The sequence below is a fragment of the Podarcis gaigeae genome, assembly GCF_964106915.1.
Source record: "Podarcis gaigeae genome assembly, chromosome: 8".
Lineage (NCBI taxonomy): Eukaryota > Metazoa > Chordata > Lepidosauria > Squamata > Lacertidae > Podarcis > Podarcis gaigeae.
In genome coordinates, this window is record NC_139684.1 from 15,340,587 (window position 1) to 15,367,926 (window position 27,340).

The 27,340-nt window shown below is 47.5% G+C and overlaps 1 protein-coding gene and 1 long non-coding RNA gene across 5 annotated transcripts in view; one reads left to right on the forward strand and one right to left on the reverse strand.

Annotated features, from left to right (window-relative positions):
• Window positions 1-12,356: 12,356 nt before the first annotated feature.
• On the forward strand, window positions 12,357-20,486 carry LOC310849771. Its single transcript, XR_014567077.1, has 2 exons — window positions 12,357-15,636; window positions 15,696-20,486. It is a non-coding gene; the product is annotated as an uncharacterized lncRNA (long non-coding RNA).
• UBIAD1 (UbiA prenyltransferase domain containing 1) overlaps window positions 18,822-27,340 on the reverse strand; it is a 9,502-nt gene continuing 983 nt past the window's right edge. For 3 of the 4 annotated variants that reach the window (XM_083750296.1, XM_083750297.1, XM_083750298.1), the window contains exons 2-3: window positions 23,082-23,646; window positions 20,309-21,407 (exon numbers count right to left, since the gene is read on the reverse strand). In XM_083750296.1, the coding sequence (XP_083606422.1) occupies window positions 20,920-21,407; window positions 23,082-23,604 (1,011 nt within the window). In that variant the 5' untranslated portion in view covers window positions 23,605-23,646 and the 3' untranslated portion in view covers window positions 20,309-20,919. Of the gene's footprint in view, window positions 21,408-23,081; window positions 23,647-27,340 lie in introns of all 4 variants that reach the window. The other variant, XM_083750299.1, reaches the window with a different exon arrangement.

Sequence of the window (27,340 nt, forward strand, 5' to 3'; positions counted from 1 at the left end):
CAGATTTGAAAATAAGGGACCAGCAGCCAAAATAAGGGATTTTAGCCAACCAGTTAAAAGGGACCAGATAATTTTGGAGAGCAGCGCCGTTTTTTAACCCTTCATTTCCAGAGGTTGCACCAGCCGATGAAACACTGCAATTAAATAACTACAAGCAGCAACCACTTTTCGCGCAAAACGAAGTCCAAGCTACAAAGATGCTGCTGCAGTTCTGTATCTTTTCTCTCGTGCTCCATCTGCAGCTCTCACTTCCATCAGGTGGGGCGGGAGGAAGGGGGTGGGGAATAGCGCCCGAAGTAAACCCACAGATCAGACCATCTATGCTAGTCTACCACTACAAATCTATGGGGAAGCGCTTGTGATCTTTCCCTTGTAGCCCTTGGAACACCTGCCCGCGCCTCCGCCTCCTCCTCTTCCTCCTCTCTCTGAACTGCTTTCTCTATGGTTGCCCTCGCTCTTCTCTCAAGGCTCCTCATCAATTCATAGACCATGCCAGGCTGCCCATCTCATTCGGGTCCTTCGGCGGCACAGCCGCAGTATGGCCTAGTGGGAGCGGTGGTGACAGGCAGAGGGGAGGCCCCAGGCAGAGACGCTCAGTTCGGCAGCTGCGAGGAGGATGGTAGCAGAAGGGCCCAAGGCTCCCACCAGTCCCGGCAGGGAGGGGTTCCCGGGGGCCGAGGCTGGTGAGAGGTGGCCGGAGGGGGGCCGGCTAGGCAGCAAAGCAACAGTTGGAGCCTCCCTCCTCCCTGGCCGGCAGGGAGGGAGGGAGAGGAGCTGCTTCCTTTGAAACCCGGGAAATTTAAGGGACATCCATCAATAAGGGACAGCAGCGGGACATGGCGCTGGGATAAGGGACTTTCCCGCCAAATAAGGGATGGTTGACAGCTATGCTGCTCATGCTACTATGACGACATGTTCTCGCTTCAGGTTTACAGGGTTGGCTGGTGTCGCCATGGCTGGCAAAACGTCCTCTCTCGCACACCTTTTGTGTGTGCGCACACATGCGCACCTGCCTCTGGAACAGTCAGAACGCCGTAATTGCAATGCCATGGTGCACCTGGAGACAATTTTATCACCCTCGGTAAAATGTGTAAATACCATTAAGTTAGACAGATTTTCTCATTAATTTTCTCTCCCACCGACAGGCCAGGAATTAACACCATTGATTTCCCAGGCCCTGCTCATTATCAATCATCCTGGAACTTAGTCACATTTCATCTGTTCCACCTGCTCCCCGGCATCCATTTGAAGCCCTCAACATATATTAAACTAATAAAGCACAATGGGTACCGCAACCCTCAGTGTTCGGAAAGCCGGGGAAAGAATAAACGAGTTAATTCCCAAGCCTCTGCGCTTCTAGGCTCCAGCGTACGTGGCCTTTACACAGAGAAAATGGGCACCAGGGCTGGGAATTGCTACGCCAGGCCTGATTTTTTCGCTGGTCTTTTCCCAGACACTGTCAGGTAAATAAATCTCAGGGGATATACAGCATCCAGCTAGAACCAGAGAGTATGAAGGGACATTAAGCATCACCATGCAGTGCAGGAATCACACACAAAGCATTCCTGATAGACAGGCTTAAAATGTAGTTATACAAAATGGGGAGAGGAGCCGTGTTGTTGTTGTTGTTGTTGTTGTTGTTTGGGGGCAGAGTGATGGATAAGGGAGGTTAAAGAACTTAGAGTGAGACCCCTTTGCTGATGCAAGTAAGGTACCCGAGGTACCACTGTAGTTGGTTTTGACCGTCTTGTTTTAGTTATCCCTTCACTTACCATATGTTCTTATACATGCCCCCAGTTTCTAGTACAGTGGTACCTCAGGTTACATATGCTTCAGGTTACATACGTTTCAGGTTGCACACTCCACTATCCCACTATACACTATCTCCACTATACCTCGGGTTAAGAACTTTGCTTCAGGATGAGAACAGAAATCGTGCTCTGGCGGCATGGAGGCAGCAGCAGGAGGCCCCATTAGCTAATGTGGTGCTTCAGGTTAAGAACAGTTTCAGGTTAAGAACAGACCTCCAGAACGAATTAAGTTCTTAACCTGAGGTACCACTGCATTATAAGAGAGGGAGGAGGAAAACAACCACCCCTAATTTGATCCGCTGCATAATCTTATTGTGGCCCTTCTTCACAACAACCCCCCCCCCCAAAAAAAACCCCTTAAAAGCCAAGGAGTCATAACGATATACCCCCCCACACAAGGGATTCTCTCCAGCTCCTTGATTGTTTCAGTCCCCCTTTCCTGCAACTTTTCTCCAGCTCGACAATCCTCCCTTGCCTTTCTTTTTCAAGGACAGGCGAGGAATGACAGCCTGCCTGACTTTCTGTCCCTGCACTTAAATCCAGAGCGCATCTGGGGGGCTTTGTTTACCAGAAGCTCCGTGAGGCTGAACAAAGCAGCACTTACAATTTGCATGACAATTCGGAGCTGATGTATGCAAAGGCGCTGATAATCCCAAACTCATCGTCTCCAAAGGGAGGTGGGCAGCAGACAATGATGGGGGGGACCCTCACAGGTAATTTGGCCCACAAATAAGCCGAGGAGAAGGGAAATGGCAGGGGTCTCACCTGTCATGCATTTCAATCCTCCCCCCTTTCCCTGAATCACCTGCTTTGCAATCCAGTCTCAATTGCATGGAACTCTACTAATTGGACGCCCTTCCTCATTCCCATCCCAGGAAACCACGCTGCTGTCTCAACCCTACAGGGATTAGGTGTCCAATTAACGGGGAGAAGCAGCCACTAGATTGCAGATTTCTCTCTCCCACACTCACTCACGCACACGCACACACCCCTCCCTGCCTCTTAATATTCCTCGCCTGTCCCCATCGCCCAGCACTGAAAGTTTCAAAAGTCACCTCATAAAAACAGATTAGGCTCCCCTCTTAAATGGCTTCCATAAAGATTATCATTATGTAGTGATAATTCCAGTTTAGCTGGCCCATCTGGAATATGGAGAAGATCCTACATGGAGGTACGCAGCTGTCTTATACTGAGTCACAGCCACAGTCCACATCTAGTTTGATATTTCCTACACTGGCCGGCAGCAGCCATTCAGGGTTTCAGAGAAGGGGCATCTGCAGCCCTACCTCAAGATGCCATCAGGGATTGAACCTGGGACCTTCTGTCTGTGATGCACGTACTCTGCTAATGAGTTATAGGTAAAGGTAAAGGGACCCCTGACCATTAGGTCCAGTCATGACCGACTCTGGGGTTGCGGTGCTCATCTTGCTTTATTGGCCAAGGGAGCCGGCGTACAGCTTCCGGGTCATGTGGCCAGCATGACTAAGCCACTTCTGGTGAACCAGAGCAGTGCACGGAAACACCGTTTACCTTCTCACCGGAGCGGTACCTATTTATCTACTTGCACTTTGACATGCTTTCGAACTGCTAGGAGCAGGGACGAGCAACGGGAGCTCACCCCATTGCGGGGATTCGAACCACCAACCTTCTGATCGGCAAGTCCTAGGCTCTGTGGTTTAACCCACAGCGCCACCCGTGTCCCCCTACCTCCACCTATCTGGCTTCAATGAATGTTTGGGCTCCCTGCCTTCCGCCCACACGTCCCATTGCTCACCTGTCACTGTTGGATAAAATGTGATCGAAGACAGGAAATATTATAATTTAATGACCCAATATTAACACCATTTAAAGTCATCTCTGACCACTGGCCATGCTTGATGGGGCTGACAAGAGTTGGAACATTTGAAGCCCACAGCCTAGCTGGCCATCCTAGTCTGCTAACTTAAGAACCTTTCCTCCAATGGCTGCAATTATTCAGTAGTGAGAGAAAGGCACTTTGCACATGCTCACAGATGCTCATTTTCCTCCCTACATGCTTACTGTCTGGACCCAATGAACAGTCTCCCTTTTTTTAAAAAAAAAAGACTCCTGGGCACTTCAATATTTCAACCCTCCATACCAGTCTCATGCTACTCGTTCCCCCCACCTTAACACCCTATTTCACCCTCTTCCCATGGAATATGACTATGCTCTTCCTCCATGTTCAGAGGCAGTAATGCTTCTGAATTCTAGACGCTGGGGATTGCAGGAGGGGAGAGCAGCTCTCACACTCAGGTCCTGCTTGTGGGCTTCTTATCGGGGCGTCTGGCTGATGGCTGCGAGACGAGGGTGCCGGAATAGATGGGTCCCTGGCCTGATGCAGCTTCAGGGCTCCTTTTAAGCTCTTGCCAGTGACATGTTTCCCTCGCCTTGGTGCGCTTGGATTGGCAGCTGAGATTATATCCACGAGGCCGGCACCAAGCCAAGGGAATCTCTCTTTGCTGTCACACACTTGGCAGAGAGTAGAGCAATTTATAGCAGATTGAAGTGGAGAGGCTGGACAAGCCAAGGCAAAAAAGAGAGAGTGAAAACCTCATTCATTGCCATCCGTACTTCCACCTGCAAAACATGCTTTTAAGAGGGAAAGGGCACTGAACGTACATTGAGATCTGGCAGATTTTATGTGTGTGTGTGTGTGTGTGTATATATGCGCACATGTCAGTGAGCACACACACAGGACACAATGGAGTTTGCCTCCAAGGGTGAAGTCAAACCAAGGGAGAATCACAGCGCCTGCTGTGGCTGCAGTAACTGGTAACTCACAACTGCTGCCTCCTACGTTATTTCTGCTGCATTAGCAGCACCCAATTATCTTTCCCAGGTTGCAAGATTGGGCAGTGTGTATGGAGGTCCTGGGCTGGCCAGACCCCCCTCTAAGCCTCGCTGATGTGGTCCGATGGAAAGCAGAGCAATATGTTGATAAGACAGTGTGGTATAATGGTTAGAGTGTTGGGCTATGACCTGGGAGATCAGGGTTCGAATCCCTACTCAGCCATGAAGCTCACTGGGTGACCTTGGGCCAGTCACCATCTCTTAGCCTAACCTACCTCACAGGGTTGTTGTGAGGATGAAATGGGGGGCAATGTACACCACCTTGAGCTGCTTGGAAGATACAGGGGATATAAAGGTAAAGGGTAAAGAGACCCCTGACCATTAGGTCCAGTCATGACCGACTCTGGGGTTGCAGCGCTCATCTCGCTTTATTGGCTGAGGGAGCCGGAGTACAGCTTCCGGGTGATGTGGCCAGCATGACTAAGCCGCTTCTGGCGAACCAGAGCAGCGCATGGAAATGCCGTTTACCTTCCTGCTGGAGCGGTACCTATTTATCTACTTGCACTTTGATGTGCTTTCGAACGGAAAGGTTGGCAGGAGCAGGGACCGAGCAACGGGAGCTCACCCATCGCGGGGATTCAAACCGCCAACCTTCTGATCGGCAAGTCCTAGGCTCTGTGGTTTAACCCCCAGTGCCACCCACATCCTATAAAGGGGGTATATAGATGCAATAAATAAATAACTATTTGGCACCAGCTTAGCTGCAGGAGTGGCAGGAAGGAGGCATACAAGGCACCATCCAAACACCTTAGGGATTTCACTCCAGATTTGTGTGGGGTTTTCTTGGAAGTTTCACTGCATGACATAAATACGTGCACACCGTTCTCTTGGAACCTTGCATTTTCAGTGCTCCCAAATGCTTAGCTTTGAAGGATACGGAACAGCTCATTTCCTGCATGCCTTCTCCAGAGTGATTGGGTGACTTTAGGATGCAGCAGACAGGAACCCTGCTGCAGAAATAGCAGTGGGTCTTTTGCAAGGTACAAAGAGGCCCGTGCCTCTCGGAACTGGAGGAACTGTTCCTCCTTGCTGGTATTCCTTTTCAAGCCCATTTCTCTGCAAAACAAAAAAACAAAACCACCAACTCAATGATTTCCTCCACTGGTTCATTCATCTCTGCAAGTTATTGACAACACCAGCTGATTAACTACCAGGGAATCTCCCTCCGATAGATCTGTGGGCGGCAACCACCTCGCTGCACAAAGGATTGCAAAATTAGGGCTGGGTTGGAAGGCGGCTGCTTTTTGATTAATCATCTATTTTTTCATCAATTAATCAGCTCATTGATTGTGTCTAAATACGTTTCTGTATTACCCAAACTTTTAGCCTGCTTTTAGGATGAGGAGAGAGGAAACCGCAAAGAAGGGCAGGTAAAAGCTGAGTTCCAAGTGTTTTTTAAACACTTGGATAGCCAATTGTCGGGGATCCTCGGTTTCTGCATTGCACAAGGTTGGAGTAGATCAGTGTTTCCCAACCTTGGGCCTCCAGATCTTTTTGGCCTACAACTCCCATCATCCCTAGCTAGCAAGACCAGTGGTCAGGGATGATGGGAATTGTAGTTCAAAAACAGCTGGGGGCCCAAGGTTGGGAAACACTGGAGTAGATGACTCGTGGGGTCCCTTCCGACTCTACCATTCTATGATGGTGCAAAGCACCATTTTTCAGGGCTCACCTTTACTCATGTGGAAGTGGATGGATCTGTTTTAGGAACAGAAGAAGCTGCCTTGCGTGGCGAGTCCCCCTCCCCCCTTGTGAAATAAAGACAACGGACACGTTATTTAAGGTTAATGGGCGTAAAAGGCCACAACTTTATTGATTGCAGGAATTGAGTGGTATTGGCTTGGCATTGGTTCCTATCAACTAACCGGCTTCTGCCCGATTGCATGAAAACCAGTAAGGGTCATGGATGCTGGAGTTGCAAGGTTGCTGCACTGAGAAGGAAGGGGGCTGGGATGGAGGACCTCTAAGGACCCGCTGTAGAAATAACATTGGTATTACAACCAGGCTGTTTCAGGCAAACCTTTGGTACTCCAGATATTTGCCAAACTACAGCTCCCATCAGCTGCAGCCAGTCTGGCCAATGGACAAGGATAGTGGGAGTTCACCAAAATCTAGAGGGCCAATTGCCCTCCCATACCTGAGCTATTGGAAGAGGGAATGAATTCAACAGGTGCAGCAGTAGCTTCAGCCAGGAGAAGCTTAGTTTAGGGTCCTGCCAGCTCCCAAGCTGGCTGGATCAGCACAGGGGTGTTGTGAGTCCGACTTACCATACTTTTCACTCTATAAGACGCACCTGACCACAAGACGCACCTAGTTTTTGGAGGAGGAAAACAAGAAAAAAAAATATTCTGAATCTCAGAAGCCAGAACAGCAAGAGGGGTCTCTGCTTTCACTGCGCAGCGATCCCTCTTGCTGTTCTGGCTTCTGGGATAGCTGTGCAGCCTGCATTCGCTCCATAAGACGCACACACATTTCCCCTTACTTTTTAGGAGGGAAAAAGTGAGTCTTATAGAGCAAAAAATATGGTAATTCTTGCAGAAGCCTTGACTCTCCTTGTTTCCACCCACTTCCTTCCTACACACCCACATACACAGAAGGCCCTGGATGCTTTGTTGTGTTTAGTTTAATCTTCTGCACCAAGGGTGACTGACTCTAGTGCAGAAACTGGGACAGGTGGCCACATGTGCGGCAGTTTCCAAGGCAACAGATGCAGCCAGTTTGTGGCGCTCATGATGCTTTCTGCTGTTCAACAAGGCCTCTGGGCGCCTGGCAGAGTCCTTCTCACAAGGAACTTCCTGCAGTCTCTGAAGCGGAGAAAGGGAAGAAAAGAGGGAGATGAAAGACCGCATCTCTGTTGGCAGAGCAACTGCTCTGCATGCAGAAGGCCCTGGGTTCCGTCTCCAACGGCATCTTCCAGGTGGGGCTGTGAGTGACTCGTGCCTGCCAGTCAGTGTAGGCAGTATGGAGCTAGATGGACCCAATGGTCTGACTCCGTATAAGGCAGATCTCTACATTCCTATCGAAAACCTGGGCACTTCTATATACAGGGCATGTGTCCACATTTTCTGGCCCTGCTGAAAACATGGGTGGGCCACCTCACTCCAGCAATTGGATTTCTTCCTTGACTTGTCCTCCCCCTGTGGAAATGATAGCAAAATGTTTCCCTATGACTAGAATGCCCCAAGTACACAGAGTGCAATGAGATTGATGACAACAACAACAACAACAACAACAACAACAACAACAATAATAATAATAATAATAATTTATTATTTATACCCCGCCCATCTGGCTGGGCTTCCCCAGCCACTCTGGGCGGCTTCCAAAAAAATATTAAAATACTGTAATACATTAAACATTAAAAGCTTCCCTAAACAGGGCTGCCTTCAGATGTCTTCTAAAAGTCTGGTAGTTGTTGTTCTCTTTGACATCTGGTGGGAGGGCGTTCCACAGGGAGGGCACCACTACCGAGAAGGCCCTCTGCATGGTTCCCTGTAACTTGGCTTCTCGCAGTGAGGGAACCGCCAGAAGGCCCTCGGTGCTGGACCTCAGTGTCCAGGTAGAACGATGGGGGTGGAGACGCTCCTTCAGATATACTGGACCGAGGCCGTTTAGGGCTTTAAAGGTCAGCACCAACACTTTGAATTGTGCTCGGAAACGTACTGGGAGCCAATGAAGGTCTTTCAAGACCGGTGTTATGTGGTCTCGGCTGCTCCCAGTCACCAGTCTAGCTGCCGCATTCTGGATTAGTTGTAGTTTCCGGGTCACCTTCAAAGGTAGCCCCACATAGAGCACGTTGCAGTAGTCCAAGTGGGAGATAACTAGAGCATGCACCTCTCTGGCGAGACAGTCCGTGGGCAGGTAGGGTCTCAGCCTGCGTACCAGATGGAGCTGGTAAACAGATTGAGTGTTTGGGGGGGGAAGGCTTGGTTAATTTCATTGTACACAGGTTGTACATTGACAATAAAGGTATTATTATTACTGTTGTTGTTGTTGTTGTTGTTATTTTGAAGGTCTCAGTGCCAGAAACCCTGCAGAGGTCCTGCTAACCCGTGCTAGATGTAGCTATCCTTTGTTTCTACGATGGAATGGAAGTTTGATGGGCATTGGAAGATTTGGGACAGATAAAAGAAAGTCCACATGGCACCTGCTGAACCTATGGAACTCCCTGCCACATGAGGCAGTGGTGGACACCAACTAAGAGGATTAGACGAATTCATGGAAGAGGATTAGACAAATCCATAGAAGAGAAGGCTGCTGATAGCTAAAAGCCATGATGGCCGACTACACTCTGCCTCCACTGTTGAGAGGCAGCAATGCTTCTGAATAACAATTGCCGGAAACCACACGAGGGGAGAGGGCTCTTGAGGTTGAATCCTGCTTGCTGGTTTCCCACAGGATGCCCAAGCAGAGAAGCCATTGGCCAGTTCCTGCCTGCTCTTCTTACCATCCTACGAGACAGAGGAAGGGATTTCTCCTCTTCCTCAAATTATAAGTTGGAGGCACCAAAATGTCCTCTTTTCAAAATGGTGGCAGGTTGCCCAAGACTTCAAGAAGAAGCTGGGCTGTTCCTGCTTCTCCATTCTCCACACACACTCCACCCCGTCCCCAGCCCTTCTGCTGCAATAACACAGAGTTTTATTAAGCCTTATGAATTTTTTAGCAGTGCTGGGAGCTATAGATTTTTAAACTCAGGCAGATATTTCGCTCCACCTTAAAGTGAAAAACAGCTTCCTGAAAACTAGAGCAGCAATTCACCACTTAAGGAGGAAATCCAAACAGAGAGAGGGCAGAGGCAAAGAAAAAGACCTCTGCAGGCAAGGTCAGAGAAGGCCACTTACTGTCAAATGCTTTGGGGGAAGATTCAGTGAGCAGTACAGTTTGGGTCCAAGTGGGACCAATAGTTCTGTTTTGTTATCACCAAGGCCTACATGAGAAGGGTTTGTTGTCTGTGGATGGCCTGTCCCAAACCTATCTCCTCTGCCCAGCCACTGTGAGCTTCTGTGATGTCATGGAATGTCCAGAAACACACAGGAATGGCCCGTCTCAAATATTAAAAAAAAAAGTCAACGGGTCCTGTAACCAAGCGAGAAATAATAGCTGTTACCCAGTAGAAATAACAATTCAATATATAGTGAAAATAATGGATTATAAAACAGTTGTGCACTAGACTAATATTAGAACACATTGTGGTACATAGAATCACATATGAGAGAGATGAATATGGTAGGCAACATAAAAATAAAAGAATTGAATGAGCGAAGAAAAATTCCATTGGGAAGGTGGATATCGGACAAGTATGTTGGGTTGTTGGTGACATCTCAGATTCTATCTCGTTTTTTTCATCCAAGCCAATTTAGAAGTAATGGAAGTTGCAGAATCCTGACAACTCTGGTTTGTTTTCTTCTTTTGCCTCTCTTCTTTTTCTTTCTAAAAAAAAGAAGCTACTAGTCCTCATTGAAATAAAACTGAAAATGTCGACAAAGGTTTTAGAGGATGAGGTCCCAGAGTCCTCATAGCCCATCTGCATGGAGGAAGTGTTGGAGAGAGAGGTTTGGAAAAGAGAGTCCTACTCTCGATAGCAGAGTTAAGTACAATGGTGATTGCTCCAAGCACATTAAAACTTGGTTAGATCACAAATAATTGTCCACCACTGAATTAGATCCGAATTCGATGATAAGTGAGATTAAGGAAAATATAAATCTTTTGGAGAACTGCTAGATCCTATTTAAATGAGCGGATATAAGATTGTAAATAAGATGGTAATTTGCTTGGGAAAACTTTTTTTAACGATGTGAGAGCGGGAGACATGAGGGAGTCCAAAGAAGTGACGAAATTATGTTATGATATAAGTAATGTTGTTTATTATTCATGCAGTTGTATTCAAAAACCTTAATAAATATTTATAAATAAAAAAAATAAAACTTGGTTAGATTTACATCAGCCCTCACCCACCCTTAAACAAATGTTCCCCACAAAAATACTTAGGCTAGAATAAATCACAGACACTTAGCTTTGCAGGTAAGAGAATATTTTACTCACAAAGTTTCTAGAAGATACAACAAACAAATCTCCATCTCCTGGCAGTGAAACGAAGAAGAAAGTTTCCAAACGACTTTAAAAGTACTTAGTTTCCTTACAAAAATGATAATGCAATCTTTGGGATAGCAGGCTGTAAAATCTCCCTTTTGGAGAGATTCGGTTCCTTTGGTTTTTCTTGTAGCTGGGAGCCACTGGCCGCATGGCTCCATTTTTCCTTCTTCCACCAAGCATAAAGAGAAAAAGATTGAGAAGTGGGGAAGCAGAGCCTGCCAAGAGCCTGCTAAGCTACACTCACTTGCAAAGTTAACCCTTTCATACACACAAGTGTGCGTCAGTAACTTTATATTACAACAGTAAGGTGGCCTTCTCCTAGGGAATTCTGGGTTCTGATTCTGCTTGGGACCCAACAAAACAGACCAGTCCTTCCTCCAGATCCTCCTTCCCCCACCCGTCCCAACTTTGAAAATTAAGGTGTGGGTGCCTAGTTTGATTCACTCAAGCCATCTTCATTTATTTTATTTATTACATTTATCTCACTTTGCCCTCAAGGTGGTATACATGCTTCTCCTCATCCTGAACCCCATTTTACCCTCACAACACCCCTGATAGGTGGAGACACTGGCCCACGGTCATTATGGCTTTATGGCCGAGTCAGGATATGAACCCAGGTCTCCCAGGTTTCTTCATCCCAACCACTACGCCAAACTGCCTTTCTGCATCTTTTTGTGTGCTCCTAAACCTCCGTCCTCTCTCTTTCCCAGGCGAGAAGGCCTGGAATGAGGGCAGCAAAGCAGCCAAGCCAGGGCTTTTTATCTTCTCGAGCCACCGGTCCTCCTCATTACACTAATGTCATTAAGGCTTTTCAATTACATGCAATTTCCCCAACCATTATTTCCGAGAGAAGAAGTCTCCCTGGTGCACTGTACAGCTGAGATGTTCCACACATTTGCTCGCCCCGGATAAATTAGCTCTTTAAGGAAAGACTTGACAAGAGGGGGAGGGCAGCGGAGAGAGATAAGAGAGGACTCTGGCTCCAATACAAACCAGATGAATCATCTTCCATGACCTTGCTCAAAACACTGGCCTGAACCAGCAGACACGTTCGAAATGGATTCATATTTTTGCTACGCTCATGATTTGGGGGGTGGGGGCACATAGAATAATAAAATCATAGAACTGTCAAGTTGAAAAAGACCCCAGGGGTCATCTAGCTCAGGTATAGGCAAACTCGGCCCTCCAGATGTTTTGGGACCACAATCATCCGTGACCACTGGTTCTGCTAGCTAGGGATCATGGGAGTTGTAGGCCAAAAACATCTGGAGGGCCGAGTTTGCCTATGCCTAGTCTAGCTCTAGGGACACGGGCGGCGCTGTGGGTTAAACCACAGAGCCTAGGACTTACCGATCAGAAGGTCGGCGGTTCGAATCCCTGCAACGGGGTGAGTTCCCGTTGCTCAGTCCCTGCTCCTGCCAACCTAGCAGTTCAAAAGCACGTCAAAGTGCAAGTAGATAAATAGGTACCACTCCGGCGGGGAGATAAATGGCGTTTCCGTTCACTGCTCTGGTTCGCCAGAAGCGGCTTAGTCGTGCTGGCCACACGACCCGGAAGTTGTACGCCGGCTCCCTCGGCCAATAAAGCGAGATGAGCGCCACAACCCCAGAGTCAGTCATGGCTGGACCTAATGGTCAGGGGTCCCTTTACCTTTAGTCTAGCTCAACCCCTGAATTTCAGGTGTCGCAAGCAAAGAATTCCTGACACATAGCCATCCAACTTCTGTTAAAAAAACCTCCAGTGAAGGAGCTGTTTGACAGCGGAATGGGCTTCCTCGGATGGTGACCTCTCCTTCATTGGAGGTTTCAAAACAGACATTGGATGGCTATCTGTCCAGGATCCTTTAGCTCTGATATCTGCATTGCAGCGGGTTGGGCCAGATGCCCCACTCAGTATTGTCTCCACTGACCAGCCGTAACTCTCAGTGGTTTCAAGCAAGGGTCTTGCCCAGCCTTAGCCAGAGATGCCACAGACTGAACCTGCTGCACAGAGCAGTGAGTCTCCCCGAGAAACTGAATTGCAATCTGAAAAAACCAACTAAGTCTCAGGTAAGTGGTGAAATGCTACCACCTGCAGGATACCCAGAGGCATAGCTGAGTGTCCCTGAAAATTTTTACACATCACCCGGGAAGACAGGCAAACTAATGCCCGTTTACTGGAAGAAGCAAAGATTGCCAGTGTCAAAGCGATGATTCTTCAACATCAACTTTGTTGGACTGGTCATGTTGTGTGGATGCCTGATTATCGTCTTCCAAAGCAACTACTCTATTCCCAACTTTAAAATGGAAAGCGTAATACTGGTGGTCAACAAGAGAGGTTTAAAGACTCTCTCCAGGCAAATCTAAAAAAGTGTAGGATAAACACTGACAACTGGGAAACACTGGCTTGTGAGTGCTCCAGTTGGAGAACAGCCTTTACCAAAGGTGTCATGGGCTTTGAAGACGCTCAAACTCAGGACGAAAGGGAGAAACGTGCTAAGAGGAAGGCACGCTTGGCAAACCCTCACCATGATCAACTCCCACCCAGAAACCTATGTCCCCACTGTGGAAGGACGTGTGGATCCAGAAATGGACTCCACGGTCACATATGGACTCACTGTTAAAACCGTGTTTGTGGAAGACAATCTTACTTGGCTTTGAAGGATCGCCAAAGAAGGCGAGTAGTCAGGCTTTGCTCATCACTTCTTCCTATAATGCAGTGTTTCTCAACCTGTGGGTCCCCAGATGTTGTTGGACTACAACTCCCATCATTCCTAGCCAGCATGACCAGTGGTCAGGGATGATGGGAGTTGTAGTCCAACAACATCTGGGGACCCACAGGTTGAGAACTGCTGCTATAGTGTGATCAAAAATTCATCACAGGCAGCGGAACATGGATAGTAGTATCCTAGAGTTGTAAGGTACCCCCAGGGTCATCTAGTCCAACCCCCAGCAACGCAGAAACCACAGCTAAAGAATCCCTGATAAATGGCCACCCAACCTTTGCTTAGATACCTCCAATGAAGGCGAGTCCACCACCTTCCAAGTGAGTTTGTTCTGCTGTCGAACAGCTCTTAATACCAGGAGGTCCTTTCTGATGTTTGGTCGGAATCTCCTTTCTGGTCATTTGAACCCTGCATTGCATGGGGTTGGACTAGATGACCCTCGGAGTCCCTTCCAACTCTACAATTCTATGACTTCATTGGTCCAAGTGCTATAAGAGGCGCCGTCTTCTCTAGTTGATGGAGGGGGCCCGACACAACATCCTGAAGTTGCACACACGGCATCACAAGGAGTCAGGGGGGAGGAAATGCACACTCTTTGAACATTGAAGGGACCCAGGGAGGGGGCTCAAAAAAATACATGGGGGGAGGGCAAAACTGCCCGAGAACAAGAGCGTTTCCCCCTCCTGTAGTTTCTTAAGAAACTGGTATTCAGAAGCATTGCTGCCTCGAAGTGCATTCTATACTCCCTTCTTATAACCATCCCAGTTAGCGGCCATCACTAAATCCTGTGGCAGTGAGTTCCATAGTTTAGCCATGCTCTGTGTGTAAAGAAGTCCTTCCTTTTGTGTATCCTGAATCCAGCCTCGCTGGATGCCTATGGGTTCTGATGTTACGAAAGAGTGAAAGGTACCTCTCTGGCTTTCTCACCCTGACGCCCCACATGCACAGATGCCTCACTCACCTGGTTCAGCCCAAGAGTCACCTTTAATAGTCCTCCTACTTGTGCTGTCAGAACAGCCTCTAAGCCTGCCTTAATCTGATTTAATAGCCGGCAACATTTATATAGCGAGGGCTTCCTAAAAGTTGTGCAAGCGGCGTTCTTTCACAGAACATTAGCTGAACATTGGATGACTCAGGACAGATAAAAATGAACTATTTCTTCATGCAGTACATGATGGAAGTTTGGAACTTGATTCCCCAGGAGGCAGGGATGGCTGCCAACCTAGATGGCTTTAAAAGGATCGGACAAATTCATGCAGGAGAGGACTATTGATGGCAGTGATGCTTCTGAATACCATTTCCAGGAAACGGCAGGAAGGGGAAGTGTTCTTGTGCTCAGATCCTGTTTGTGTGTTTTCCACAGGTATCCGGCTGGCCACTGTGGAAGAAGGCTCTTCTTATGTTCTTACGAACTTAGGTCCATTAATTCCAATGGGTCAACACTCTTGATGATACTACTGTTAACGGAAAAATCTGAGGGTTCCCTTGGACAAAAACAAAGACACCAACCAGGATTACTTGGAGCAAAAGAGCAGCCTGTAGGCTTGGCCTTTATTGAACTGTTGCAACAGGGTGCTCCCCTCACTTGCAGGAGAGAGGAGGGACCCAGAAAAATGGTGTGCAAGGCCTTATAAAGACTTTTGAAATTGCCACCCGAGACCACCCCCAGAAACATCATACATACATCACAGAAGGGGTGTAACCTAAGAGCACCCCTCAGATACATCACACCTTCATCACAGAAAGGAGGGGTTGAGGGAGGAGTTGCGGTGGTAACCTGAGTGTCCTGTCACCTGGCTGGTTCCCCCTTTCCCCCTCCCCATGAGTACTTTCCAGGTGACAGAGGGGAGTTTGCAGTTTCCTGCCCCCAGAGGGAAGAGCTGATTATTGTCCTTTGTCCAGTCCGTGCTGAATCCACTCCCACATGCAAGTTCTTTGTGATCTTGATGGTCTTCTGTCTGGGACCATCAGGGTTGGCATAGCAACTGGGCAGGGCTCCTGTGTATGTGCTGGTATGCTCAAGAGATTATGGCTGCCCTGTATCAAACCTTCCCCATTTTGTAGTCCTTTCTTCATGGAGTAAAATAAAAGTGGAACAGTGCAAATCCGATGTATGGCTGATTTTCTATGAATTTATAACAGAAGCATAGCGCATGGGTGTGTGTGTGTGTGTGTGTGAGAGAGAGAGAGAGAGAGAGAGAGAGAGAGAGAGAGAGAGAGAGAGAGAGAAGTTTGTACAAACTGAATGATTTGGGGGGGGGGGTTTCTGCGACACTACTAGTACTTCCACTAGGAAGGCTAGCAAATTGAATCCCTCATCAAGGGGCAAGGCTTGGGTGCTTTGAAACGCCATCTCTTGGAAACTAAACACTACGCAGCTGGTGGTGTGGCCTTTGAGGGTGTGAGAAAACCATGCAGGATTGAACACCCAGAACCTAACAGGATTGAACTCACCCTGCACCAGCTGGTGGGAGGATTCGATGGGTAGGGTTTGGGTTCATGCAAGAGTTCCATGTGCAGAAAACACTCGCGCACCTGGGCCAGAGAGGATTGAACTCCCTGGGCATCAGCTCTTGGCATGTCTGCGTGCTCCCCAGAGGATGTTGCATATGGTAAGGTAAAGGACCCTGTCACAGTGTCCTGTTGTGCCAGAAGCAGTTTATTCCTGCTGGCCACATGACCCGGAAAGCTGTCTGTGGACAAACACTGGCTCCCTCGGCCTGAAGAGTGCCACAACCCCATAGTTGCCTTTGACTGAGCATAACCATCTAGGGGGATGCGGATGGCGCTGTGGGTTAAACCACAGAGCCTAGGACTTGCCGATCAGAAGGTTGGTGGTTCTAATCCCTGCGACAGGGTGAGCTCCCGTACCTCGGTCCCTGCTCCTGCCAACCTAGCAGTTCGAAAGCACATCAAAAGTGCAAGTAAATAAATAGGCACCGCTCTGGTGAGAAGGTAAACGGCGTTTCCGTGAGCTGCTCTGGTTCGCCAGAAGTGGCTTAGTCATGCTGGCCACATGACCTGGAAGCTGTACACCAGCTCCCTCGGCCAGTAAAGCGAGATGAGCACCGCAAACCCAGAGTCGGTCACGACTGGACCTAATGGTCAGGGGTCCCTTTACCTTTACCCATCCAGGGGTCCTTTCCCTTTACATTATGGGGTGCTGCAGTGGACGGCCTTATTCCCAGTGCTACTTAATATCTGCATGAAGCAGCTGGGAGTGGCCACTGGCAGCTTCAGAGCAAAATGTCAACAGTATGCTGATGACACTCAGCTCTATTTCTCCATAGGATCTGAAATCAGGAGAGGCTTTGCAGTCCCTAATCCACCGCCTGAACGCAGTGGTGAAATGGACGAGGGAAAACAAGCTGAACTTGAATCTTGGAGGCACTCATGTGTCGGAGAAATTGATCAGCTGTGTACCATGGATGGGGGTTGCACTGCCCCTGAAGGAGGAGGTTTGCAGTCTGGGGGGTGTTTCTCTGTCACCAGAGGCTCAGTGGCTGGAAGTGCCTTTTAGCAACTGAGACGGGTTCAACTGCAAGCACTTAGCAATCATTTGCCATTTTTTCTATGCAGTTTCCCCCCACGCTTTGTTTACCAAGCAAAACTAAATTACACTGACTTAACCAAAATACCTTTTGAATTCCCAAGTCATGCTACAACATTTTAGCACAAATGTGGAATTCGAAAGCTGAAAAATTCAATGTGCCCCAGCATGAGCTCGGCACCGGAAGAGCTGTAGAAAACACCCAGGAAGAAAATATCCCGTGCAGTTGGCCCATAAAGCAGAGGCGTAAATAATTCCTCTGCTTCATACACGTAATTTGTGTTGACACAGGGAGTGTGGAAACCCCAGCCATTATGGCACTCATAACAGCAGGGTGAACTGAGCTGGTTTGCTGCAAAACCAGCAAGCCTGGTTGGAGCTCCCTTCTGGTTACGATAACCAAACCGCAGAGGCTTCCAGGCAGCTAACAGCTTCCCCGCGTGGAGTCACCATCCCTCTTGCCAAGGGTGAGGCAGGCTGAATTTGTGACATACCTGCCCTCCTGCTCTGGAACAAGAGCGAGCCAGCGGGACCCAGTAGGAGGAAGACTTGACTCAGCCTGCCCAACCCTGAATCCGTGGGATGGGAACCCACTGATGAAATAGGGCAATGTAAGCAAGGAGCAGGGAAAGGAAAGGAAGGACAACCTTCAGCAGGAGGAGAGATGGAAGGAGAAAGCCCTCGACATATTGGGCCACAGCATGGTTCTGCAACAAACCACCCTAAACACCAGGGCTTTTTTTCAGCTGGAACGAATATTCCAGCCCCTCTCAGGTGGGTGCCATTGCCAGTATAAGAGAATGAGGTGAGTTCTAGAAAAATAGCATTGCAAAACACCGCCCACAATCTGCTTCTGGTAGCTGTTAAAGTGAACGCATCACCAGGGAAAGGCCATCACTAGGCCGAGAAACCAGTGGCTTTCCAAACATACATGGAAGATCACCTACTAACCGCTCCCGAAATTTCCTAATAATGCAAATTCGTCATTTCGGGCTGCCAGCGGCCCCTCACCATCCCTTGTCAGCTGACATATTTTGGGTGTCTGCAGGCATGAACAATCCAAGTGCACCTTTTTCCTTTCAGCCACCTCCTTTCAGGCAGGGCATGGGAGATTTGCAGTTCTCCAGATTTGGTGGGACTACAAGTCCCGCTATCCGTGACCATTGGGGCTGATGGGAATTGGGAGTCCCAACAAGTCCGGATGGACTACAGGTGAGCCATCCCTGCTTTAATCAGTAATTAAAAAACAAACAAACTGAGCAGCCACTCATACAGAGGCACAACAAGGAGTTTTCTTTGGTGTTCCCAGCTCCCAGGGGCCTTTAGTCCAGGGATGAGAAATGGGTGGCCCTCCAGATGTTGCTCCCATCGTACCTGATCTGGCTGGGGCTTATGGGAGATGTAGTCAAAAAACTTCTGGAAGGGGTTGCAAGGTTCCCTCGGCCTTTCCTTTAGGGAGTGCTGTAAAAAGGATTGGGTGCGGGGAGAGAACTCAGCTGCTGTTAAACTGAAGCTCTAACGAGCACCATTAGGAAGCATAACACTCCAGAAATTTTTGTAGCCTGGTTTTTTAGGGGCCGTTTCTCCACCAGAGAGCACAAAAGAAAAAGGGACCCTGGTTCTCTTTTTTTTAGGACAGTTTGTGATCCACCCTCAATACAAAACCGGTTGCCGTTTCAAGTCTCATCACCTGGATACATGGCAAAGCGGCCAGATTCGCCCTTTCTGCTCACCTTTCAAGCTTTCTGGCAAACAACACTTTTCTTAGGCCACAGGGCGCCCAGTCTATGGCTTTCAAGTAAAAGTTTTGCTTTATTTTTCAAGAACAAACTCTTCCCAGGAAACAAACAGGAAAGAGGGGAGGAAGATCTTTCGGGGACCCTATCCCCAAGAGACCCAACCTACTGACCGCCCCCACCAACCTCAATAGGCTCAGCACATCACTAAAATTAGAAACAGCAGGTTGTCCAACCGTCAACACCTGGGCTTCCAAGCACCACTGGTCCCTTGAGCTTTTTGGCAGTGGTTAAAGTGGGGTACCTGTTAAATAAGGAGGGTGCCTATTATAGAACTATATGGAGGATTTAATAATCATCGTCAAGATCCAAAGGGTAGATCCGTCTTGGCACCCATCTCTCTGGAGAGGAGAGAAAATGAACCAAGGATTTCTGTGTCATGGCATCTTGTCAGTCCTCTGGAATTCATTCCGATGAGAGGTTTGGCGGAGTTCCACCTACAGGAGGATGTCTAGAGGATGGGGAAGACACTTCTTTCTTGGTTCAGGCTGTGCATTTAAACATTGGTTTTCTATGCCGTTATATGCTTAATTGGCCTTCCCCAAACAGTTCTGAATCCAAACGGTTACTGAATTCCAACTAGGGCTGGGCGATATATTGATATACCAAAACCAGTTTGAAGTCCATATCGTGCGATCCGTTTCATAAATTTTGACCTGGCAATATATCGCAAATCATGATGTGTGTGTTATGTAAAAATCAGAGTGTGGGGAAAACTGTGAAGCCAGCCAATGCCTTTACACAGCTCCATCCTTATTTCAGACATTGTGATATCTCAGTATATCGCAAGGTTTAGCTGGTGATATGATGCTGAAAAACAGGTATCGCCAAAAATAATTTGGAGTAAAAATGATATGCAGCTGAAAAGAAAATTTAGGGGAACAGGGGTGGGGGGAGAGGGAAGTCACGGAATTCCATTTTATGGATTTGATATTGTTTTTGTGTATATTTTTCTTTGTATTTGTTATTGTGCAGGTTTTTTTGTTATTTTTGTTGAAAATTATATATGTCTCTCTGTGTGTGTGTGTGTGAGAGAGAGAGAGAGAGAGAGAGAGAGAGAGAGAGAGAGAAAGAGAGAGAGAGAGAGAGAGAGAGAGAGAGAGAGAGAGAGAGAAAGAGAGAGAGAGAACCAGATACTACCCAGCCCTTGCTGGGCTGATAAGAGTTGGGAGTCCAACAGTTTTTGGACTGTCAGTTGCCCTTTCTGCCCCCTAGCTACCTCCTGACGTGTCTCTACCACGCTCAGATACGTCCGTCATAACTCAGCGTTCTTTTAATGCAGCAATGGGCAACCTGTTGATGACCTGATGCTGATGGACCACAACTCCCATCATCAATTGGACCACACTGGCTGGGGCTGATGGGAGTTGCAGTTCAGCAACATCTGCTTGGCAAAGGGTTCCTTGAATTCCTTGCTCAGCTTACTTTCAATTTCAACTACCTCTGCAAAGTATGGCACATCCTTCCCTAGAAAGCTGGACAGTTTCTTTAAACATTTATTTTCCAACTTTTGGGGAGTGGTGGGAGAACAAATGAAACATTGGGGGTTAAGCTTTAATATCTCTTTCCACCCCCACCCCAGTTAAAAGAAAACACTTTGCAGCATCTTTACAGAGGGATCCCATGAGCAGGACTGCTGCAACTCCAGGTCACGGCCTGGCCACCTAAACCATTAAGAGAGAAAAAATTAAAAAGCTCAATTGAGAGACCTCTTATTCTTGTTCTCTGAAAAAAATAACCCCACAAGCACTGCCCAGGCAGCGGAGGCTGGTGCCCACCGATACAGGTGTGGCAGAAGGCAGAGAGAGAGGCCCCCAAGAAGGTGGGGCCAGAGAGAACGACAGGTAGAACCAGCCAATCCCAGTTTTGCCCCCATCCTCCTTCCTTTTCCTCCATACTGAGTTCTATAATGGGATTACTGAGACTAAGGAGGAGGAGGAAGCCGACAGCCAGGACAACCACCTTGGACTGGATGCAAGCCGGAGTTGGTGGGGCAGCGGCCCCTCTCGCCTTAACCTCCACTGCACCCAGTTCTCAAGGGAGAACCCGGAGTTTCCAGCCACGGTCACCTCCACAGAACTCGCCCCCCCCCCACTAGAGCTTCGGAAGGGCCCCAGGGGGCGCCGAGAGGATGGCAAAGACGTAGAAGAGTCCCAGCAAGAGGTTGAGCTTGGCTGTCCTTTGGGGGAGCTTGACGAAGCTCTGGCTGCGGAACTGCCTCTCCAGGGAGAAGGCCATGGGGACTGTGAGGAGTGGGAGGGCCATCGTGATGGTGTAGCGGGTAGCCAGGACGCAGAAGACCAGGTAGGGCAGGAAGAGGAGGGCGTTGTACAGGAAGTAGGAGAACGTCGGCCCAATGAGGATGGCCAGGGTGACGATGCCGGCCTGCCGGTCCGACTCCATGTCCCGGGTGTTGTTGCTGTGCAGGATGGCCTCGGTGCTCAGGGCCAGAGGGACAGCGTAGAGCAAGGGCGAGACCGACAGGTAGCCCACCTGCACAGCGTAGGCGAACATCACGGCCAGCGGCCCAAAGGTGATGAGGATCACCACGTCGCCCAGTGCCACGTACTTGAAGCCAATGCCTGCAGTCACGACAGAACAGAATGACAGAGGAGGCAGCGAAGCTGTAGCGGTTAGAGCGGCAGGCTGGGGCCAGGGTTCGAATCCCCTCCCTTCTCCCCTCCCCATGCCATTAAGCTCTTTGGGTGAGCACAGGCCAGGCACTGCCTCTCTCAACGTAGCCTAACTCACAGAGTGGTTGTGGGGATTAAATGAGAAGAACCTCGTGCACCACCTTGAGCTCCTTGGGGGGGGGGGGGAGAGGGATATAAATGCAATAAATAATACTATCATAATGAGAGCCCGACAGGATCAGGGCGAAAGCCACCTGATCTCATGGTGGCCAATCAGGTGGTCCCATCATGGGAACGCCACAAGCAAGACCCATGTGCAACAGTGCTCTCCCTGCTGATTCCTAGAAACTGTTGCTCGCAGGCCTGTGGCCTTCAATAGTGGAAGCAGAGAATAGCCATTGTGGCTAGTGAGCACCGACAGTCTTATCACCCATGAACTGAAGACCAGGAGGGTGGAAGTCTTAAGCCTACAAAAGACCTTCTGCGGCTCAGAGACCCCAGATATTAAAAGAGTCGATTAACTCTTATGTAACAAACATACAAACAAACAAAAACACCACCCCGCAATTACCATATATAAATGTTCCTTAGCAGCAAACCAGTTTGATATGCAATTATGAACGGAGGAATGGAAAAAAGAATTGGGGATCTCAATCACAACCAAGCAATTGTGTTAAGTTCTATAACAAGGGTGTCTCTGGACCTCAAATTAAGACTCATAGAATGAGAGAACTCCATTGCACTCATTTATGAAAGGATTATCTAAGACATCCAGCTGCTGGGGATGTAACAGGGATAATGCTTCTCTAAAACATGTTTGCAAAATGCCCTATATTGATAGTTTTTTGGCATAAGGCAACATAGATTATCAACACAGCAAAAATCACAATGCAGGGAAAACAGTGAAGCCTATGCCTCTGCGTAACTCCATGCTTATTTCAGTCACAGTACTATATTGGTATCTCACGTTTAGTTGGTGATATATCGCAATGTTGAAAACCAGTTATCACTCAGCCCTAAGCCTAAATTGCAGAATTCTGGCGCAGAACCTCTGTCGCCTCAGCTACTGAACCTGGCTAGGGCTGGGCGATATATTGATATATTGTCCAAAACCAGTTTGAAGTCCATATTGTGAAATCGGTTTCATAACTTTTTACCTGGCAATATATCACGAATTGTGGGTGGGTGTGCTATGTAAAAATCACAACGTGAGGAAAACTGTGAAGCCAGCCAATGCTTCTCTCAATCTCTGCAGCTACTGTTAACTCTGCCAGCTCAGCTCTCCCCTGCCTCATGCATGGGGCAGCGAATCAAAGAAACAGATGCCAGCAAAAATCACGATGCAGGAAAAACCATGAAACCAGCCAATGCTCCATCCTTATTTCAGACATTGTGATATAACGGTATATCACCATGTTTAGCTTGTGATATATAACGATGTTGAAAACCAGATATTGCACAGCTCTTCTTAAAGAGCCTACACCTTAAGTTTGGTACCCTTCAAAAGCTTTGGACTCTCGCATCCCAGGGATTTGGGAGCCCCACACACCTGGAGGGCCCCAGGTTGGGGAAAGATGCTCTGCAACAAGAAAAGGTCTGCATGTGTTGGTGAGGATTCCTTACCTCCAGTATAGAGAAAGGAGCTGGAGAGCCCTCCGAAGTAGATCAGGGCTAGATGCTCCAGCTTGAGCGTAGAGAGGCAATAGAGGCAGGCCGCAGATATGCAGCCGAGGGTGTACAAGAAGACCCCGAATCTGACCACGTCCTGGGGCTCCAATATCCGGTCCACCAGGGTCCGGTCGTCGCTCTTCTTGTGATCGATCCCCTTGGAGAAGTCGTAGTAGGTGTTCACAAGGTTCCCAGCCCCGTGGACGGCCAAGACGGTCACTGCACTGCCGACCAGGAGCCCAGGGTCCAAAGTCCCCAGGGAGCGGTAGGCGAGAGCGCTACCTAGGGCCACCGGGGTGAGGGAAGCGCTGAAGCTCCAGGGGCGGAGGGCCAGGACATAAGAGGCGCACTTGTGCTGCCAGGTGCTGGGCAGGCTCTTTGGGGTGCCCAGCAACGCCGCCCCTTGATCTTCCGGCTCGCTCTCCTGGTTGTTTTCGCTGACAATATTGATCTTTTCCATCTCATCTTCCGCCTCCATTGTTCAAACAGGCTGCTGCAACGCCAGGTGTCAGAAGTGAACCTGAAAAGGGGAAAGGAAGAAGAGAAATTTGTATGATGGTCCATTAAATCTGAGGAAAACCTGGACCTTACCCCTTTCACAATAGCCCTTTCCTCCTCTTTAGAGGAGTTATTTCCTTGACGGAGAGAAGTGGGCACCCCTCTAGAACTGTGTAACACATGGGTGGGGAGACCTCAGGACCCAGGGAACTAATTTGTCCACTCCTCTCTGGTCCTCGGGGCTCTCTCCCCATCCCCAACATTTCCTGTTTAAAAAAATGTAGCTAAGTTGGGGAAAGAGATCCGGCTTGAGATTTTGCAGAATGATCCAGCAACAGGCTGACTCACGATGCTGAATCAGGTCTTTATATTCCTTTTATGGGACTCCTATGACTTAGTTCAGCCATCTGATGCCCTTCGGATGCTTTTGGTTACCGACTGGGATTATTGTTATTTATTAAATCTGTACGCCGCCCTTCATCCGAAGACCACAGAGCGGTTCACAACACAAAATGGGACTGGTGGGAGTTGTAGTCAAAATATCTGGAGGGGTGCAGGTTTATCTAATAAAATTTCAACAGGTGCAGCCCCCCATACCCTGTCAATGACATTGAATTACAGAATAATAGGACTGTAAAGTTGGAAAGGCCCCAAAGGGGGATCGACTCCAATCCCCTGCAACTCAGGGGCCATCTAACCTCTGTTTAAAAATCTCCAATGAAGGAGAGCCTGACACTTTCGAAGGTTTCAGGTTTGATTTAGTTTACTAATTAAAAGATTTTTCACAACAGCCATTGCTTAAACCACCTTCCAGCCATTAAAAAAAAAAATATCCACATTTTCCACTGTGCTCCAAGCGATTCAGAGAAGGCAAACGTTCTGCAATAGCACAGGGCACTGGAATAGCACAGGGCACACTGGTCCCACATAGGACACGCCATAATAGAACATAAATATAGTCAAAAACACCCAAATTGAAACCAAGAAACAAAGCCTCCCTTCTCTTCACCAGCGTGGTGTAGCCAAAAACATTCGGAGGACATAAGGCTAATGAAACGTGCCTTTAAAATGAGCACTGAATTAAAGCACGGGGATTAATCAGAACGGACTGAAATAAAACAATGTGTGATGGGCATTTGAAGCATTCCTTGCCCAAATTCCACCTGTCACCCTGTTGTTTTCCTTGAAAGTCTGACTTAAGCCTTTACATGCCAAAGAAGGCCGTGTGATCTGTAGGAGAGTTTCTGAGGTCTCTAAAATGTCAGAAGCCCACAATAATTCATAGCAGGGCTTTCAGCAATAAGCTTTAAAACAACACTTTTTAATGACCTCTCTTTAGTTTGTATTGTTTTTAAACTTATTTTAAGTTATTTTAAAATGCATGATTGTAGAACTTAATTTATTTATCTAATATTTTTACATATCCCAGTCTCCCAAGTGGTTTACAAAATAACAAACAGAATATGTACTAGACAGATAAGTAATGAAAGCATCAACCAGCATTTCAGTCAAGTTTGATCCGGAACTGGTAGCATGCAGTTCAACATTCAAACCATATATTTATTAAAGGTGACTAACAGAACAGACATTTTACACCCTTATGGCAATATGGAAGCCAGAACAGTTTGCCTGTTCAACATTCAACATTCCTGTTTCGTTAACCCCTGTAATAAATACAAAAGCAAACCAAAAACAAGTAAACCAAAAACTGGATAAACACAATGTACTATAATGTTCTTCTTTTTTGCTATTCTAAAGCTGTTTTAAACAGCTTTCAGTATTGAACTCCGATGTTAATGCTGGGTGCTAATAATAGCAATAACAATAATTATGCCAGTGTGGTTGCAGATTCAGAGTATGACTTGGGTTCGAATCCAAGAGACCGTGGGCCAGTACTTACGTCTCTCGGCCTAACCTACCTCACAGGGTTGTTGTGAGGATGAAATGGGAGGGGGGAGATAGGTGGCATATAAATGTAATTGTTTTTGGTGTCTACCTGCCTCAAGAGAGAATAGGGTGCGAGTCGGTGGAGGGTGGGGAGTTAAGTCAAACCCCTGTGTGAAGTGATCTCCCCAGCCGACCCATAGCTACGTGTGTGTGTGTGTGTGTGTGTGTGTGTTAGCCAGGGTTTTTTTGCCCCGAATGAAGCCTCCAGTGGGGCACCATTGAGGTGGGGGTACGCAAACGTGTGTGTGTGTGTGTGTGTGTGTGTGTGTCAAACTGGGTCTTTGAATATGGTTGTCCCTGCTCTCCAGACAGAAAAATCTAAATATACAATCTGTTACTACATTGGGAAACAAAAGACGAGCTTCTCAAAGCCTTTATGACACACTGGGCAATAGATAAAGGACATAATATAGATTTAATCTCTGGGAAAAGCTTTGGAAGAGCGATCTGAAGTTTACAGTTTGTTATTCCTTGGAGCAGAACTACCTGAAAATGATTCACAGATGGTATATAACTCCAAGTGGGCTTGCTAAGATGTATAAGACTGAATTAGGTAAGTGCTGGAGGTGCAATGAGACTGAGGGTATGTTCTATCATATGTGGTGGATCTGTAAAAGGGTAAAAGAGTATTGGGAAATAATTTATAATGAACTGAAAAAAAAATGTTTGAAAGTACTTCCCCCCAAAAACCCAGAGTCCTTTCTGTTGGGGATAATTCTGACGGAAATTCCCAGGTGTCAAACAAGGTTATTTATGTATGCCACTGCGGTAGCCCAAAAATGGAAAACGAACAAAGTCCCAACTAAAGAAGAATGGCAACTTAAACTGATGGAATATGCGCAGCTTGCGGACCTAACATATAGAATATGAGAACAAGAACAACATACGTTTAAAAAAGACTGGAAAATGTTAATTGAATATATGAGGGGAAATAGTGTACATTGAAAATGTGGGCAGTATTAAGATAAATTCAACAGTGTAAATAAGTTTTGATGGATGTAATAATGGAATATTGAATGGTTTGGTTTATATGAAATATGCAGGGATTTATGTTATGCAAAATGTACCACGCAAAGAGAAGGGGGGAAGTCACTGATATTTTAAGGTTGTTTAAATGAATATTCTAAAACACAAAACATAACATTTAATAGAAAATATGTGAAAAAAATCAAAATCAAAATATAGGATATATAAAAGTAACATATACAGGGGTACCTCGGGTTAAGTACTTAATTCGTTCCAGAGGTCCGTACATAACCTGAAACTGTTCTTAACCTGAAGCACCACTTTAGCTAACGGGGCCTCCCGCTGCTGCTGCGCCGCCGGAGGCCGATTTCTGTTCTCATCCTGAAGCAAAGTTCGTAACCCGAGGTACTATTTCTGGGTTAGAAGAGTCTGTAACCTGAAGCATCTGTAACCCAAGGTACCACTGTGTCTGGGTCACTGAGCCTGGTTCCACCCCTGCTAACCAGAGAGAAAAATCAAAATACTGTACAGGATATATAAAAGTAACATATATAGCCAAACTGGGTCATTGAGCCCGGTTCCGCCCCTGCTCTCCAGAGAGAAAAATCGAAATACTGTACAGGATATATAAAAGTATCATATATAGCCAAACTGGGTCATTGAGCCCGGTTCCGCCCCTGCTCTCCAGAGAGAAAAATCAAAATACTGTACAGGATATATAAAAGTAACATATACAGGGGTAACTCGGGTTAAGTACTTAATTCGTTCCAGAGGTCCATACTTAACCTGAAACTGTTCTTAAC